The 16,300-nt window shown below is 37.5% G+C and overlaps 2 protein-coding genes across 2 annotated transcripts in view; one reads left to right on the top strand and one right to left on the bottom strand.

Annotated features, from left to right (window-relative positions):
• rcvrna (recoverin a) lies at nt 1-1,526 on the top strand. The gene is made up of 3 exons (XM_059551044.1): nt 1-734; nt 1,019-1,130; nt 1,224-1,526. The coding sequence occupies exons 1-3, from the start codon at nt 354-356 to the stop codon at nt 1,340-1,342; spliced, it is 612 nt and encodes a 203-aa protein (XP_059407027.1). The 5' UTR covers nt 1-353; the 3' UTR covers nt 1,343-1,526.
• Nucleotides 1,527-5,380: 3,854 nt separating this feature from the next.
• Nucleotides 5,381-16,300, bottom strand: part of LOC132141489 (growth arrest-specific protein 7-like) — a 42,637-nt gene continuing 31,717 nt past the window's right edge. Inside the window, exons 9-14 of the mRNA XM_059551031.1 lie at nt 15,844-15,922; nt 15,204-15,335; nt 11,906-12,029; nt 7,810-7,889; nt 6,835-6,933; nt 5,381-5,832 (exon numbers count right to left, since the gene is read on the bottom strand). Of these exons, the coding sequence (XP_059407014.1) occupies nt 5,719-5,832; nt 6,835-6,933; nt 7,810-7,889; nt 11,906-12,029; nt 15,204-15,335; nt 15,844-15,922 (628 nt within the window). The 3' untranslated portion in view covers nt 5,381-5,718. The remainder of the gene's footprint in view (nt 5,833-6,834; nt 6,934-7,809; nt 7,890-11,905; nt 12,030-15,203; nt 15,336-15,843; nt 15,923-16,300) is intronic.

Genomic DNA, 16,300 nt, shown 5'->3' with positions numbered 1-16,300 from the left:
AGGGCAGAGTTCTGTTTGCTATCCTTGTATTGTAAGTCCCTGTTGTAAAGTAGCAAATCAACATAATGCAGCACTCATCAGTAGTAGTGTGACGTAACTAACTAATCTTTCAGAAAGCCTGTCTGGATTTAAATAGAGATATTCATAATCCCATTCAGCACTTAGAGGAGTTGTCAGGGGGAGCCAAACCCAAAGAGGGGCCAGCGACAGCACTCAACACATCGCCATCACATTGTCTGGTCAGAGAAAGAAACGCTGAAAGCATAGATAACGTGATACAAGAGAGGAGGGTGGGTGAAAGCCGAAGGAAACTCAAAAACTGCAAACCTGCCCCTTTGACTCTGCTTGGGAATATGGGGAACACCAAGAGCGGCGCTTTGTCCAAAGAGATTCTGGAAGACCTGAAGCTGAACACCAGATACACCGAGGAAGAGCTCTGTGCATGGTACGCTACCTTCCTCAAGGAGTGTCCCACCGGACGCATCACCAAGGAACAGTTCGAGGGCATCTACGCTAGTTTCTTTCCAGATGCGGACCCTACCGCTTACGCTCGGCACGTCTTCCGCAGCTTTGACACTAATGCCGATGGCACCTTGGACTTTAAGGAGTACATTGTGGCGCTTCACCTTACCTCATCAGGCAAGACCATGCGCAAACTGGAATGGGCATTCGCTCTGTACGACGTAGACGGCAACGGGACCATCAGTAAAAATGAGGTGCAGGAGATTGTACGGGTGAGTATCGCTCATAATTGGCACATCTTGCATCTTCTGTTGATTGAGTATGGAATGAAGTTCGTTAAATGGAGGTTGTTTGCATTCATTGCTCATGGCATTTAGTAGTAGTATGTAGTCCAACAGTTATGAGCAGATGGATAAAGAAGCTAGATCACACCACTTGATAATACAACTTACAGTCACTTGAGCACGACAGATGCCATTAGTTTTCAATATTGCATTCATTAGTTGTTAGGTTAAGAATGACAGAGTTGTAATATATTGCATTCTACTGGTCACAGTCAATATTCAACATGATTCCCGTTGAAGACCAGAAAAACCTTCCGGAAGATGAGGACACGCCAGAAAAGCGAGCGGACAAAATCTGGAACTTTTTCGGAAAGAAAGAAGATGGTAATAACTCATCACACAATGTGCCATTGCTGCAGACTTCACAAATCATGGCGTGTTCTAATAATCCATGCATCTTCACAATTGTCTTCACAGATAAGATTGGAGAGGGGGAATTCATTCAGGGCGTCATGGAAAACAAAGACATCTTGAGGTTGATACAGTTCGACGAGCCGAAGAAGATTCAGGAAAAACTTAAGGAGAAGAAGCATTAATGGCCACATTCCCATGAGACTGATTCCTATTCATTTGACACTTAACCAACACGATACAGACTGCTTCTCCAGGCCACACTCTGGAGACATTCAGACACTCTGTCCATACACACGTCAAGAGAAATGAAGCAGACCAATGTAGATTTTCTTGTAACACACACAAGTCTTGTTTTCTGGACCATCACCACTTTGGTTGGTTTTAGAATCCAATCGATAAGAGGTCCAATCAAATTAGGCTTGTGTTAACAGTCCAGCTCTCTGCTCAATCCTCTTAGGATCTGAAGGTCGGGTAAGACAAATCCACAGGGTCCAGTGGCTCTCCTCTTTTAGATCACTTCAGGGTTAAGGTGGTTTAAGTGCTCAACATGCATTCATCAGACACTGAAACCATCTGTTCAGCAGGTGACTGAAGAGTTTTTAAAGAACAAATTTATTGTACTGTGTTTCTTAGGATGTGTAGAAAGGGTGATGAGAATTTTAGATAATTTTTATGTGAAAATTTAGGAATACATATTAAACATTTATAAATCTATGTCATTACTGATCAATTTACCAATGGCAATAAGCCATAAAAAAGAAAAAAAAAAACAATCCTTGGTTTCTGCCCATTTCAGATCAAAGATTATTGTTAAAATAACCATCTACAAGAAAGTCACGATTGACTGTGTTCTCTGTCTGTGTATTTCTATGATAATTTAGCTACCTGATGTATTAGATGAGTGTCAACACGTTGTTCATGTTCTTTTTTCAGGCAATTCAGAGCAAGTAATTGGTTATATCATATAAACACCACTTTTGTACACAATATTAGCACACAAAAAAAGCTGTCTCAAAATGTATATTTATCTGGACCTTTAATTATCTGATTGAGTTCAGAGTGAGATTAGAGTCTTGAGACTAAGCAAGTTTAGACTTACTAAACTTGAATACTAAGGGCTCTCACCCCAAGTGTATCTTTATCATGTTGACGCTGCTTACGGCCAAAGCTCTAATGACAAGCATGAAACATAGGGGCTTACCTCTTTCTTTTCTTAAAGCCGTCTTTGGCTCAGGATAATGCATGGCCTGGTTTCAGCAGTGGGACAGTGAGCTGCAAAACAATGGCCAGAGCTCTGCAGTCTGGCTGCTTTTGACTCAGTGGAAAACAGAGGCTAATAGGTCACTTAAGAGTATCATTATTAGTAATAGTGTAAGTGTTGTATTTAAATAAGATGAAAAAAGTATTTTTATGGAAATATGTGTTTTTGGTTTAATATGCCATTGTTTTGAAGCAGGAGTTTAAGATTTGGGTGGTTAGCTGAAAAAGTTAGTATACACTTGACATGCAAAAATCTTCTTTCTCCATTAATGGCTAAAAAATGCTGGGTTAAATATGGACAAACCCAGCGATTGGGTTGTTTTCAACCAACAGCTGGGTTAAAAGTTTTACCCAACCTTCTGGGCAGTAACCCAACAGCTGGGTCAAAAACAACCCAATCGCTGGGTTTGTCCATATTTTACCCAGAGCTGGGTTGTATTTAACTCATCATTTTTTAAGTTGGCCTGTATACTGAAGAAATAGAAGATTTTAGCAACATATAAAAACTTCATTATTATGGTAGACACTTTTTCATTGAACAATTTTTGGGGGCCTCAAGTGATTGGTTTAGAAATAAAAGAACCTTGAAAATAGAAAAACATTGGCACACATTGGCTCTAAAAATACAATAATTGAATAGAATGAATTTGTTTTTTTTTTTGTTTTGTTTTTTTGGTCGACCACCCTGTTTGAGAGATTTTCCAGGCATGTGCGTGCTTTGTTTTGATTCAATTTATTTCTCAGAAAAAAAGAAAAAAAAATACTGAACTGAATGCCCATCAAGAAAGTTGCATAAATTAAAATAAAATAAAATAAAATTGAAGCAGCATGTGGCATATTTTTTTTTTTTTTTTTTGAGTACAGTACAGATTTAACAATATACCCACTGGACGATTAAACACTTAAGCTTTTTTCCCTCCTCATAACTTTGATGCTGGCCATTTCTGCTAAGGACAAATTATTTTTCAGATCTCTGAGCATCTATATGGCACCCTGAGGCTGTCCGTTTACATGTAAATGCTACATTCTAATGCATGTTAAAAAAAAAGACCCTCAGTGGTGATAAACAATTAGAGTTCTTTTTTATTATTATTATAGACAATGTATTCATTTCCTGGGCAAATTCAACAAACATCATATTTTCATAAACATGTTGATAAATGAATATTATCAATGAAAACTATTAAGTTGAGAGCAAATAAATCAACATTTACAATATTATATATATGCATATATATAAAAGATCCAGTTTGGAACACAGACATTCAACTGAACGGTTCTTCAGAATACACATAATGCACACCATTGACATTAAGATTTAATACAATTTCTGCAACATGTAGTTCTAGAATAGCTTGGGCAATGCAGTACAGTAAAACTTGTTACATGCTAAACAGCAAATGTAAACCAGTCATACCCCATATAAGGTGAAAAGAGAGCGATTGTTAGTAACTTCCAAATAATAAAGTAAATAATAACCTGAATGCATTACCTTTCATGGTACAGCATTTTTCCTTATAAATTTTAGATTTATTTTCACATGATCGGACATGCTAATGTGCATTTGGCAATGTTTTCAGCTGAGCACGTGTGATCCAAATCATGCACTGTATTTCTGGTGTGCTTGTTTTTATCGGGCAACATTTTTATCTAACCCTAACCACTAAAGTTTTCTTCCCATACTGACAGATAGTAAAAATAAATACAAATCTGGCAGGTTATTTTTTTTTAATGAAAGCACATATATTTTCATTTTCCAAAGTGTGCTCTGACTTCCTGTGCCATATAAATGTATCAAAGTTCTCAATATCACTGTATAAAGTTTTGAAAACGGTTTCATCTATCTTCCAGTATTCAAGCTGTTTCGGTTCAAACAGTGTGATAACTAGCTGCCTATGACAATGTGCATTCAGCAGAAAACTGTGGCATCAATCAATCAAATGTTTACTTATCTTTTAAAACAGTATACGACGAAGACTACAGAGAGATGAGCATGATGTAGGATGAGCCTGACAACAAATACGAACAGCAAAACGCCACGCATATATTTACAACTATATACAAACACTTAACACTATAGATTGTGAACATTCCAAGGCAATTAACCTTTAGGCACTAAAAGGTGTACATTACAACACAAATCATTAAATTCCACCTTTGATTGACACCTAGATTCTACAGCCAAACCATATAATTTCACCATTAAGAATCAGTCTATAAACTGCGTTAGGGCAACCTACAGAAGAAATTTAGACGCCAGTAGAGTAAACCTGGCTGCATAAGGGGATTTCTTGGCTTCAACTGGGAAAAATTATACGACTTTGCTATCGAGTCCTGGCTAGTTGACACGTCTTCCATGAACACAATCAATGGACTAACCAGCACCACTCAACTAACACGTCCATTAACCATACACAAATAGTCCTACATTTAGACAAAACATGCTTTTCTGTAAAATAAATCTGCAAAAGTATGAAAATATAGCGATTCCATACATAAACGATCGTCCTGACCCCTCGCTCATAAGGAAGGCTGTTGATTCGCCAGCGGTTTATGTGTGTTTTTTTTATGTAAAATAGCATTAAAAACTTTCCACTGCATTCCTGTACTTTTTTTTAAATACAACACCGATTTAACAATACCAAACAATGATATGCTTTAACCTATTTAAACCCCCTGTAACTTTGAAGCTGGTCATTTCTGTTAAGGATTAATCATTTTTTGGATTTTTGAACACCCATGTGGCATCCCATTGGTTTACACCTTAGTCCAGGCAACTGTAAATATCTAATAGCTGTGTAGTTCAATGTGCATACACTATTTCAACACTTAAACGATCAAAAGAATTTGATTGGATGAAATTTGTTTAACGGGCATCCACTGCGGCAAGTAAACAAAGAGCTGTTTGACTGTACAGTGTTCGTTCAGATCTACATGTATATCAATGGTGCCTCGACTACTTGAATCATGTTCATGAATAATAGACATACCGGGAAGTCTTAAGTAGCATCTTATTCAGAGGACATGCAAGATTATATGGATGGCTACTCAGTATCATAACGCGCCTGCTGTGCTGCTGTCCGTTCCCACCACTCGTTCCACATGACATTAAAAAAAAATCTCCTATAAAGCTATGAGGTTGTAATTATCTAATATTTTCAGTGGAGATCCACAAAGCAAGCAGTGCTTCAAGGGGTGATACCTGTATGGCTTTGGCTGAGAGGTTGAAGTACTCAGGTAGACAGGCATGCAGGTAGATTCATATAGTATAATGCATGTGTGCGTTTGTGTGTTTTGTCTAGATGTCCATGTCCACAGGTCTCAGATCCCCCGTCTTGTGTTCCTTTACCCAGAGCTCTCGGTCTTTGGCAGGATCCACACTCTGCAGGAGCTGGTCCACCGGCTCCATCGTCTAAGACACAAGACAAATCAGAAAAGGTCGAAGATTATTGTAAATAGTACTTTGTACATAGTAGTTTGGCGGCTTCATTAAGTGTCACAGGAAACGTGTCCATTAAGGCTGAGATCCAGTTTGAGATCCATCTGTTAAACACACTCAGACTTGTGGCGAGTGTTACTCTGAAGCTGAAGACTTGCACACCCCGAGGGCTCTGGAGCAGGTGTTTACACTCTGTTTGCCCTGAAACACAAGCTGTGCGGATTTCTAATGTGTCTCTTAACTTCGGATTCAGCAAATCATTATGTGACCGACATCCACCCATTATCTGAAGATTATCTTGACAAGCACAAATACAGAGAAATGGAGGCATTTGAATCTACAAGAGTTTCTTGCTGAGTTAGCTTGTATAATAACGGGTTCCACTGACTTTTTTTTTTTTTTATTTATTTTTATTTTTTACTTTGTATCGCTTAATCATATAAAGTATTCAGACCCTTACAAGTTCATGAATGTCTTTGCTTAATATAACAAAATATATCAAACCTATTGCACAGAGGGAAAAAAAAAAATCAAATTTACAGTAAATACCAATTAATTATGGCAAGTAACAGGAATTATTAAGCAATAGTATGAAGAAAAATAAGGAAAAGGAAAAAGTATTTTCTTGTAAACATACTACATAAATTATTTTTTTTATTATTATTTACAACTTTACATACGTATTTACAACATTATAACAACTGATTTCACACATACATTAAAATACCCAGAACACCAACTGATCAGTCACTGAGCACAAATGTCTCAGATTATTTCTGAGAAAAGCTTGTGCAGTATTTATTTTCACTGAGAATAGAGTGCATGATAAAGCTCATGTAATGAGATTCTTAGATCGTATAAAAGATAATTTGAAAACCGCTTTAATGGAATTCTAAAGCAGTATAGATAGCTGCAGATCTTATCTGGATATGAAGCAGAGTTGGGTTCTGAAACTGGGACGCTGCTGTTACTCACACTTTGGTTGAACATGTCCGTCTCATGCCGTAGTGTGGTGTACTGACGCAGAAGCTGCTGTATCGTCTCCACACGCTCCACCTCCAACCTCTCCAACTCCTTCAGACCACAAACACAGACCATCACACACCTAAGATCAGCCTTGCATATTATTATTAGATGATGGCTTGCACAAAAATAACATTCATGTTCTTTGTGGTGAAATTCATTATTCATAACACAGTAAAACCTTTCAAGACAGACCTATCATGAGCGCAATTTTAAGCAAAGATACTGAAGTCACAATATTTTATTTAATTTTCAGAAAACTGCATTATGTTTCTAAATTCAGTGTAAAGAACTACACTACCCACAATCCTTCACCAGGCTCCACCAATCAGAAAAGAGGATGTTAGCAGAAACCTGTACATCATTTCTGTAAATCAAAACCTTAATATATATGGTTTAATACTCATCATAAATGACTGTCAGCCAATAGTTTTATAATGATCAGTATATTATGACATTTGCAGTGCTTTTGTAGTTCATAGTTCATTGTAGTTCATTGCCTACTCAAAACCATTTTTTCTTTCTTTCTAAATTTAAATCAAAATCTTTGATGAAATCATCTTAGATCTGGTTTGTTAAGTTCTTGCTTACAACTCTTTATTAAAAAATGTAAATTCTATAGGGAGGGAAAATACAGTACTTGGAATTAGCTTTATTTAATGATAGTAATTGTAACATTAGTGTGTTTTTCCCATATTGTCATTGCTGCCACTTTGTAAAAGCAACGCAAATTTGTGCATTACAGTTTTACCTTGATTAAAGGGTAGATAATAAAAATTATAATAATAATGATAAATAAGCCTCAAACAGAAGAATCATTAAGATAATTCATATATCACTGCATTATGAATATGCATGAAGTGTAATTGCATAAGAAAACTATAGAGACTAGAAAATAATTATTAATAAAATAATATAAATAAATACCAGGCTTGTGGTGACCATCTCCTCAAACCACTTTGACTGACCCTGATTGTAAAGGTCCACACAGCGCATCAGATCATCACCTGTTCACATAAAACATAGAGACATCTTTCAACCCATTCTCATACAATCACACATGCACTTACACAAATTAACTATTTAATTACACAAAAATATCAATATCAATATGTAGTGTGGTTAATGCATAAACCAAGTGGGGGTCAAATCTCCCAATGAAACAAAAAAATACAAACCTAGATTTCTAAAGCATTTGATTTCATCTTAACCTTGAAGTTTTGAGCATTTCAAAATAAACATATTGAAAATAATTCAGAAACTATGTAAGAAAAACCTTTCAAATCCACAAGAACTAATGCAGTTTAATTTAAATGAACTTTAACAATTTTTGATCATTCAATATGTTTTTTTTTTAAGATATATTTTTAAACACATTTCCTAAATCAAGCTCGTCTTGATAGTGAAACAAGCGATTTTACTATTTATCAACTGAACAAACCTTGTTTTAAAGATATTTGGATATTTTTTTACTGGTAAACTAGTGAAAGGAAACTGATTTAATTTAATATTTTCTTATTTAATCAGTGCTTGACTTTACCAGCAGGGGTCAGTCTTAACTCACTTATTTGTATTCCCTTCTTCTTTAACACAATAATCATTTAACAAAGTAGTTCCCAAACTGCAGTACTGGGCTTTACAATTACATGCTAAATCAAATGTAAACCGAGGCAAAGGGAGGCAGAAAAGATATCGACATCTTGTTAGAAAAAAGAAACAGATCGCTCCATCTATATGCAAATGAGATCCAGGCTTTAAAGACATTTGCATTAGTGATTTGAGCCGTCAGGATTATTGAAGGAAAACGCCGTTTGAGCCGTTGATTTATAGCGGGAGCTGCCACTTGTTCAGCGCGTGGGAGTTTGAGAAAGAGAGAGACACAGATAACATCATACAGGGGTTTTCTACTGAGCTCAGCTGCAGAGGAAAAAACTGGAAAGCTCTTGGCCGCAGCACAATTAAAACCAATCTCCTGCAGTCAAGCACTGGAAAAGATCTCTGCAAACAAAGAAAATCTAAGCTGACTGAATCTAAAACACCATTTGACACTGATATCTTACAGCACAATTATCACATGGCTTACTGTAACAGGGGGGATTATAATCAATAACAAATGAGTTCAATAATATAAACTAGGTTTTTACATTGCCTAGCTTTTTAATTTGTGTTAAGAGTGTTGTGGCTGGCTACAAGCATGTTGCTTTGCATTGATATGCATTGCTAATGTTTCTGGGTGGTTAATATAGGGTGTTGCTTGCTGGCTGAAGAAATAAAGTCTCTATAATATTCTGTTTTTTAGCAGGTTGCTCATTTAGCTTAAGTCTAAAGCGAGGTTTTGCAGACCCCTAAATATAATCATTCCTTTGCAAGAGACACCCTTCCTAAAATCTGAAGGCAATTACACATTTTTATGTATAAAGCACAATTCATTCATACAGAGTGAGACAATATAAACGAGATCACTTCTCATTATTAACTAATTACTAACTATTACTTTTTCTCTTTGATAAACTCCTAATTTGTTTAGTTTATGGGGTCAGGTTAAGGGTTCTAAAATATGGTCATGCAGAATAAGACATTAATATTTGCTTTGTAGGTACTGATAATCAGCCAATATGCTAGTAAAGTGCATGCTTATAAGCAACTAGTTAATAGCACTTCGTCCCGTTGGAATTATAAGGTTCTCTTTGCATTCCGAGTAGTTTTGAGATTTTGAGCTTTAAAGTTTTTGCATTCCATTCGAGTGTGTAGATAGGACCTTCTTGTTTTTTTTAAATAAAAATCCCATAATGTATACAACATAAAAAAATCTATCCCATAATGTAAATAAGTTGTCACAGAATAACAATATGGGAATAACTCAATTTTGGCAAAAATGTCCGACAGAACCTCATAATTATATTATAATTCCAAGGGGACGACTTTCTGTTACTCTGAAGTGAATGCATTGTTATGCATATCACATTAATGTCGTGGTTTGGGGATTTGAATAGTGAGGCAGGAGCTCCTCTCACAGGGCCGTTATAGTCTGAGGCACTCAGTGTTGTGGCTGTGCGTGAGTCTGTCATGGTCGTTTGCTCCTCTGTGCTGATGGAGTCAGTCTATAAGCACTTAATAAGACACCATTAGGGTCCTCAATAATGCACCAGTCACTCAGGCCAACAGGTTGAAGGTGGAGTGAATTCTCCCCCGTGTTGCATCCCACCGTGTGAACCTCAGGGTTGCCAGATCTTCCTGGATCACGGGTGTGTGATTGTGCAGCTCAGGACAAATCTGGCATTGAGAGTAGGCGTCCAGAGCAATAAGAGGCTTGGCATGCTGATCGTCAGCTCCCACGAGGCCCATTTTCCCACTGCAAAAATAGACCATTACTCCATGCTTTCCCCCAACTCCGTCTGGAACCAATACAGCCTGGCTCCTCTTAAACACAGACTCCTGGGATTGAGCCAAAGTCCTCTACCATCCCCTGCACTATTCTCTCCCATCCTGTTTGTCATGCCTCTCTTCCTTCACTCAGAAACACAGTCTCATCTCCACAGTCTCCGCACGCTACAACAATGGTGCCCCGCACAAGATTTCATCACAAAGAAAGCTCCTTACTCAACACAAAAAGGATTGACGCCAGATTACGGAGGGTTTGTTTCATTTGCAATCCATCCTGGAAGAGAATGACTGGAAGTTTTTAAAAGGAGAGACTATTGAGGAGCAGTGGAGCAGCCAGTGCAGTCTGTTAACAGTGTTATGACAGCTGGCAAACTGGCTGTGACTTGACGATTTTGATAGTGCGAGTGTGTTAGTCGGAGCTGTTTAATGATCATATTAAAGCCTTTTTTGTCATATTTGATGCACAAATGTCTAAGGCCTCATTTGTCAACATGATTAAAACTTGGCTGAAAACTCTGTTGCACTCGATTTTCATGCTTTCCATAATTTTTTAGCAAGTAAAAGCCCTCTTAGTATAATTGTAAAAATGCCGAACCTTCAGGTGTCGTTGTTGTGATTTTGTTTCACAGATTTTTATGAAGTGTATATATATATTAATAACCTTTATATTTTTATTAATATTTCAAGATGTCAATTAGTTAGTCTTGACTAAAGGAACTTAAGCTTACTTGATTATAAATTTTGAAAATTGTATTAAAAAGCTGAGTATCACATAAGATACACCAGGCTTTTGAGAACGATTGATTTGTACATCTCTCATTCATCAGTGTATTGCGTTATATGATTAAAAACAATAAAAGCTACAAAGCTTTGATCACAAAACTAAGCATGTATTGTGCGATATGTATAGTGACAACTGAAATGTATATGCGTTTTATGTAAGTCGTCTGATGTACTGTTATAAAGATCTCACTGATTTATTACAAGCTATCAGAAATTCACATTTTTGACCATGACAGCATCTACACCTATTTGCATATTTGCGCTGAGTTTGGGCTTCTGAATAAAATAAAGGTGTTTTTTATGAGCTACACATTATCTTGTATTATGCTATATGAGCCATAAAATATGTTTCAAACCATAAAACACCAGGGGGTTAAAGGAAGAGTGAACATAATCAACTTTCTATCAGAACTTACTCTTATGTCAACCCATTTAACTAACATACTGTAGGACACAAAAGATGATGTTTAGCACATTGACCAAGCTACTTTTTTTCCATTAAATGAAAACATTTTACAACTACAGGCAGTCAGGCACCAAATGTGCCATATTATAAGTCTTCGGAAGCCATACAATCGGTTTGTGTGAGGACCAGGATGAAATTTAAATCATTATTCCTTGAAACCCGTCTCAACCACTGTAGTTCTCTGATATATTCCTTTAATAAATCGCCATATTTTGGGACTGCGCAGAGCCAAAATATCAACCCCTACAAACTTGAACTAGTATTGTAACTCATCTTAGTTCCAAAACTCAAACACATCTTGGATCAAATGAAAGTGTCTTCAGGTTTATTGTGTGAAGTAAGACCACGTTAGCTCAGGCTTAATGGACTGCTTAGTACTCATGCTCTGACCTGCTTGTGTGGATTTCCTTCGGGCTTTCTTAATATCCTCCTCTGTTTTGTTGCTCAATTTGATCTCAAGCTGCTGTGTTTTCACTTCGAGATCCTTCTGTCTGTCCGCTAGAGCCTTCCGTGCCTGCAAAACACAAACACAAAGCAATATAAAAAGACTAACCTTTAGCTTAGAGTACAAAATACAGTAGGTGATTTGATTAGCAATTTTTTTAAACCCTAAATTGAGACGTCTAACTGTTTCATAATTTTCTATTTCCTACCAAGTAGAAGCTGGGGTTAATACTGTTGTTAATAGATGTTCCCACTCTGCTGCATACAGTCAGATAAAGCAATGAATCATGTGAGCTCCACTGTCTGAACTCCCAGTGAATGTTGCCGCATTGCGAGGCAGTTAAACTGTGCTCAACTTCGTTGCGTAGCCGATGGTCACTGTTGCTCATGTCGCCAGGAATGGTCAGCTCTCTTTGGGAATGAATGATGGATATATGGCCTGGGGTCAGTGCTGATGTTCAGTCAGCAGGATGAACACAAGTGAATCACTCAAGGCATCATTCTGACGTGTTCTCATTTCTCATCCACCCATCTGCTGTCCATGCAAAAGTTTGAACAGACGTGTTGACACAATGGCTTCTGGGAAACATTTTAGAGCCATTTTTACCGACAACACACAGACTTGAGAAGGCATTTTAATTAAACATGCTTGACAAAATCAGGATGGACTCAAAGTTCCCTTGTGAAAAGAAAGTGCACTTTAGCAGAATTTCAAAAAGAGCACTTATTACAGAAATAATATATTTCAAAAGAATATACAATAAGCGTGACTGTTTTCTGTCACTTAATGATTGCAGTTAAAAGAAAATGTATTATAGTTTACATTTATACTCCACCCCAAAATGATTTTTACCCCCATGACGTTCCAAACCCCTAAAAGCTTTATTCATCTTTGGAACACAACTTAAAGGTCCCGTTTTTCGTGCTTTTTTGAAGCTTTGATTTTGTTTACAGTGTGCAATATAACATGTGTTAATGTTTTGCGTGTAAAAAAACACAGTATTTTTCACACAATTCACCTATCTGTATACCACTGTTTTCACTGTCATAAAAATGGGCTGATGACTTCCTTGTTCTATAAAGTCCCTCCTTCAGAAATACGTAGCGAGTTCTGATTGGGCCAGCGGTTCCTGTGTTGTGATTCGACAGCAGCTGAGCACACGCTGCCCTCCTGGAAACGCAATTGGACTAGTTTTGAGAAGCAAATGGGCAGGAGCATGTGCTGGAGATGTACTTATAATCACAGGAGCGTTTTTACTGACGAGATGCGCATGAAAATCGCATTCGTTTTTTGCACAGCTCTAACATCTAGTGTTATAAGTTAGTGTAATAAGTTACAGAAACTGTTAAACGCACCAACTTAAAAAAATAATAAAATACACTTACCGTTTGTGGTCAATAAACAACTCTTTCTCCAGACAAAGAGGGAACTGCTCCATCTTTCAAGAATAATCTTTTTGCGAATCCGGCATTAAACTGATTGAGATTGAGGAAGCTCGCTGTCCTCAGCAAAATGTGCTGCACATAGTTTTACATGTGGATTATAATTTTCGGGAACCGAGTTAAACATAAATTGTAACCATAAATCTCCAAGTACAGCGTCCCTGGGAAGCCCAAACAAAGATGATTGGACTCTGAGATGAAAATAACAGCGTTTCGAAGACATGGCGACAAACACAAACGCAACTCTTCCTCTTCTCCATCGGAGCGCAACAAGGCCACGCCCCCTTTTTGTGTATTCATGTGGGCGGAGGTTAGTCAAACTGTTTTACTGTTTTAGTGATGTCATTACTGCAGGAACTAGAGGGATGTAATCCAAACGAGTCATTTTTTGTAGGTGAATTCTGTTGAATAAAATATCTCGCTTGGCATTGAACTTTGAGCTTTAGAATGTTACAGATATTATTTATACTCTAACAACAACATTACACACTAACTAAAGTTTAAAACATGGGATCACGAAGAACGGGACCTTTAAGATATTTTGGATGAAAACCGGGAGGCTTGTGACTGTCCTATTAATAGTCCATCTGCCATCAGTGTTTCAACCGTAACGTTATGAATTGCCATTTCGGTGAATCTGGGCTGAACACAGGCAGAGTACGATCTTGAGTTTCAGCCACACCACACAGATGTGCTGTTTCCGTTCAAATCAATACATGTAGAAAATGTATCCTTGTGGCGCAGCTGACTCAGAAGGGCATACACTGCCTGCGTTCAGCTCATAATCTCCAAAATGGCACTACACTGATGCTGAGAGACACAGAGGAGACAAATTGTTGAATAAAGTCATTAATTTTGTTTTCTTCACGCACAAAAAGTATTCTCGTCGCTTCATAAAGTTACATTTGAACCACTGATGGCAGATTAACTATTCTGACTTTGACAGTGTAAGTTACTTGGCAGTCTATGGGACAGTCACAAGCCTCCCGGTTTTCATCCAGAACATCTTAAACTGTGTTCCAAAGACAAACAAAGCTTTTACAGGTTTGTTACGTTTTCACAAGTGTTTTTGACCCACCTAAATAGGACTTGCCTGAGTCTTAACTTCATAAACAAAATATCATGATTACTTTTTGAAAGCATTTTTTTGTAAATTTAAATATACTTCAGCGCAATTTCTATTTAAATGTGTGTCACTGGTTTAAATATATTTGTAATAACAAGTTTATAAACGAAAAGTTGCAGTTTACAGTAGTATATTTAAAATATAAAATGCTCAAAAAATTTAAGAAACACTTTATAATCAGAGTATAGCACCAAGTCAGTTAAACTCCTGGGATATAGATCTGGTCCTTTAAGAAGCGGAGGGGGTTGTTAATCAGCTTCAGCTGCTTTGGTGTTAATGAAATTAACAACTAGATGGGCAACAATGAGACGACCTCCAAAAACAGGAATGGTTTTTACAGGTGGATACCACTGACATCTTTTTCCCTACTCATCTTTTCTGATGGTTTTTCATTAGTTTTGCATTTTGCTAGGGTCTGTGTCACTACTGGTAGCATGAGGCAATACCTGGACCCTACAGAGGTTGCACAGGCAGCCCAACTCCTCCAGGATGGCACATCAATACATGCCTTTGCCAGAAGGATTGCTGTGTCTCTCAACACAGTCTCAAGAGCATGGAGGAGATCCCAGGTGACAGGCAGTTACTCCTTAACCCATCAGCAGGACCGGTATCTGCTCATCTGAAGTGCACTTATTTTTCACAAGGGTTTATACTAAATATTCATGCACTTTGTACCTTCTCCACAGCAGCGTAACGGCTGACCAGCTGCTTCCTCAGGTCAGCAATGTGGTGGTCGTATTTCTTCATGTCTTTTTTAAAGTTGTCTCCTCTGAAGGTCAGCAAAGGCTTCTCGACTTCACTCTGGAGCTGGAGACAAAGCCCTCTGCATCAGTTACACAGCTGCATGGCAAATCTGGGCATGAACACTGAACAGCATTTGAAAGGAACTTGTGAGGGGTGTGGGTTTTTTGCATTTGGATCGAGTTTTTGCATCAGTAATGATGATGATGTTCTTTAAAAGAAAGGCTTTTTTGTTTTGCGGTCTCCGTAAATCATACGTGATCTGAGGGAATAAGACTGCAGAATCACCTCCATCTTTCTGGAATTAATCACCCACACTGGTGCTAAATGGAGCACGCTAGTGTGAACATGGGAAAGCACAGCGGTGGAAATAGACAAATCACAGCAGACTGAAGAAAGCTGTGTAGCTCATTACATACAGGCGGCTAATAACATCTCTGCGGGGAAGCTATTCAGTACAGCACAGAAATTAATCTTCCCTGGCAATGCGTGAGCTTGAACTGCCAGTTTCTCAGCTGGATCTTATATTACCTCGATTGAGAAATGTCACAACAGAGAACTGAGAATTGCCCACCTTTGAGGAGAACTTGAGATGGACCTCGGCTTCATCAGCTAGACTCTTCTTCAGTTGGGCCCAAGCTTCTCCAAGAGTCCTAAATCAAACCAGAGCCCAGGAAAGATGTTTAAAGCTACTGTTTTACATTTCATTTAACACTATTACACAGTCTACTTTTAAAAAGTGTCATGAAAGTGTCTCTCTTTAAGTTCACTAACGTGGCCTTTAATTTAATTAATAACGTATTATCTACAAGTACATATTTTTTAATATATAGGCTACTTTTTTTTGCAGATTTGCAGTACAACAAAAGTGCACATTCAATACAATTAATCATGTGTAAGGTCTTTTTAATAATGTGTTGACCACCAGTCAACATTTATGTACATTTATATCTTCTCAGCATGATCTGGATATAGCTCAATGCTCAAAAATATTTAAATCCATTATTATCCACATCAATAAGTCACAAATA

This window comes from Carassius carassius, chromosome 1 (genome assembly GCF_963082965.1).
Source record: "Carassius carassius chromosome 1, fCarCar2.1, whole genome shotgun sequence".
NCBI lineage: Eukaryota > Metazoa > Chordata > Actinopteri > Cypriniformes > Cyprinidae > Carassius > Carassius carassius.
This window is presented reverse-complemented; position numbering and strand designations above follow the sequence as displayed.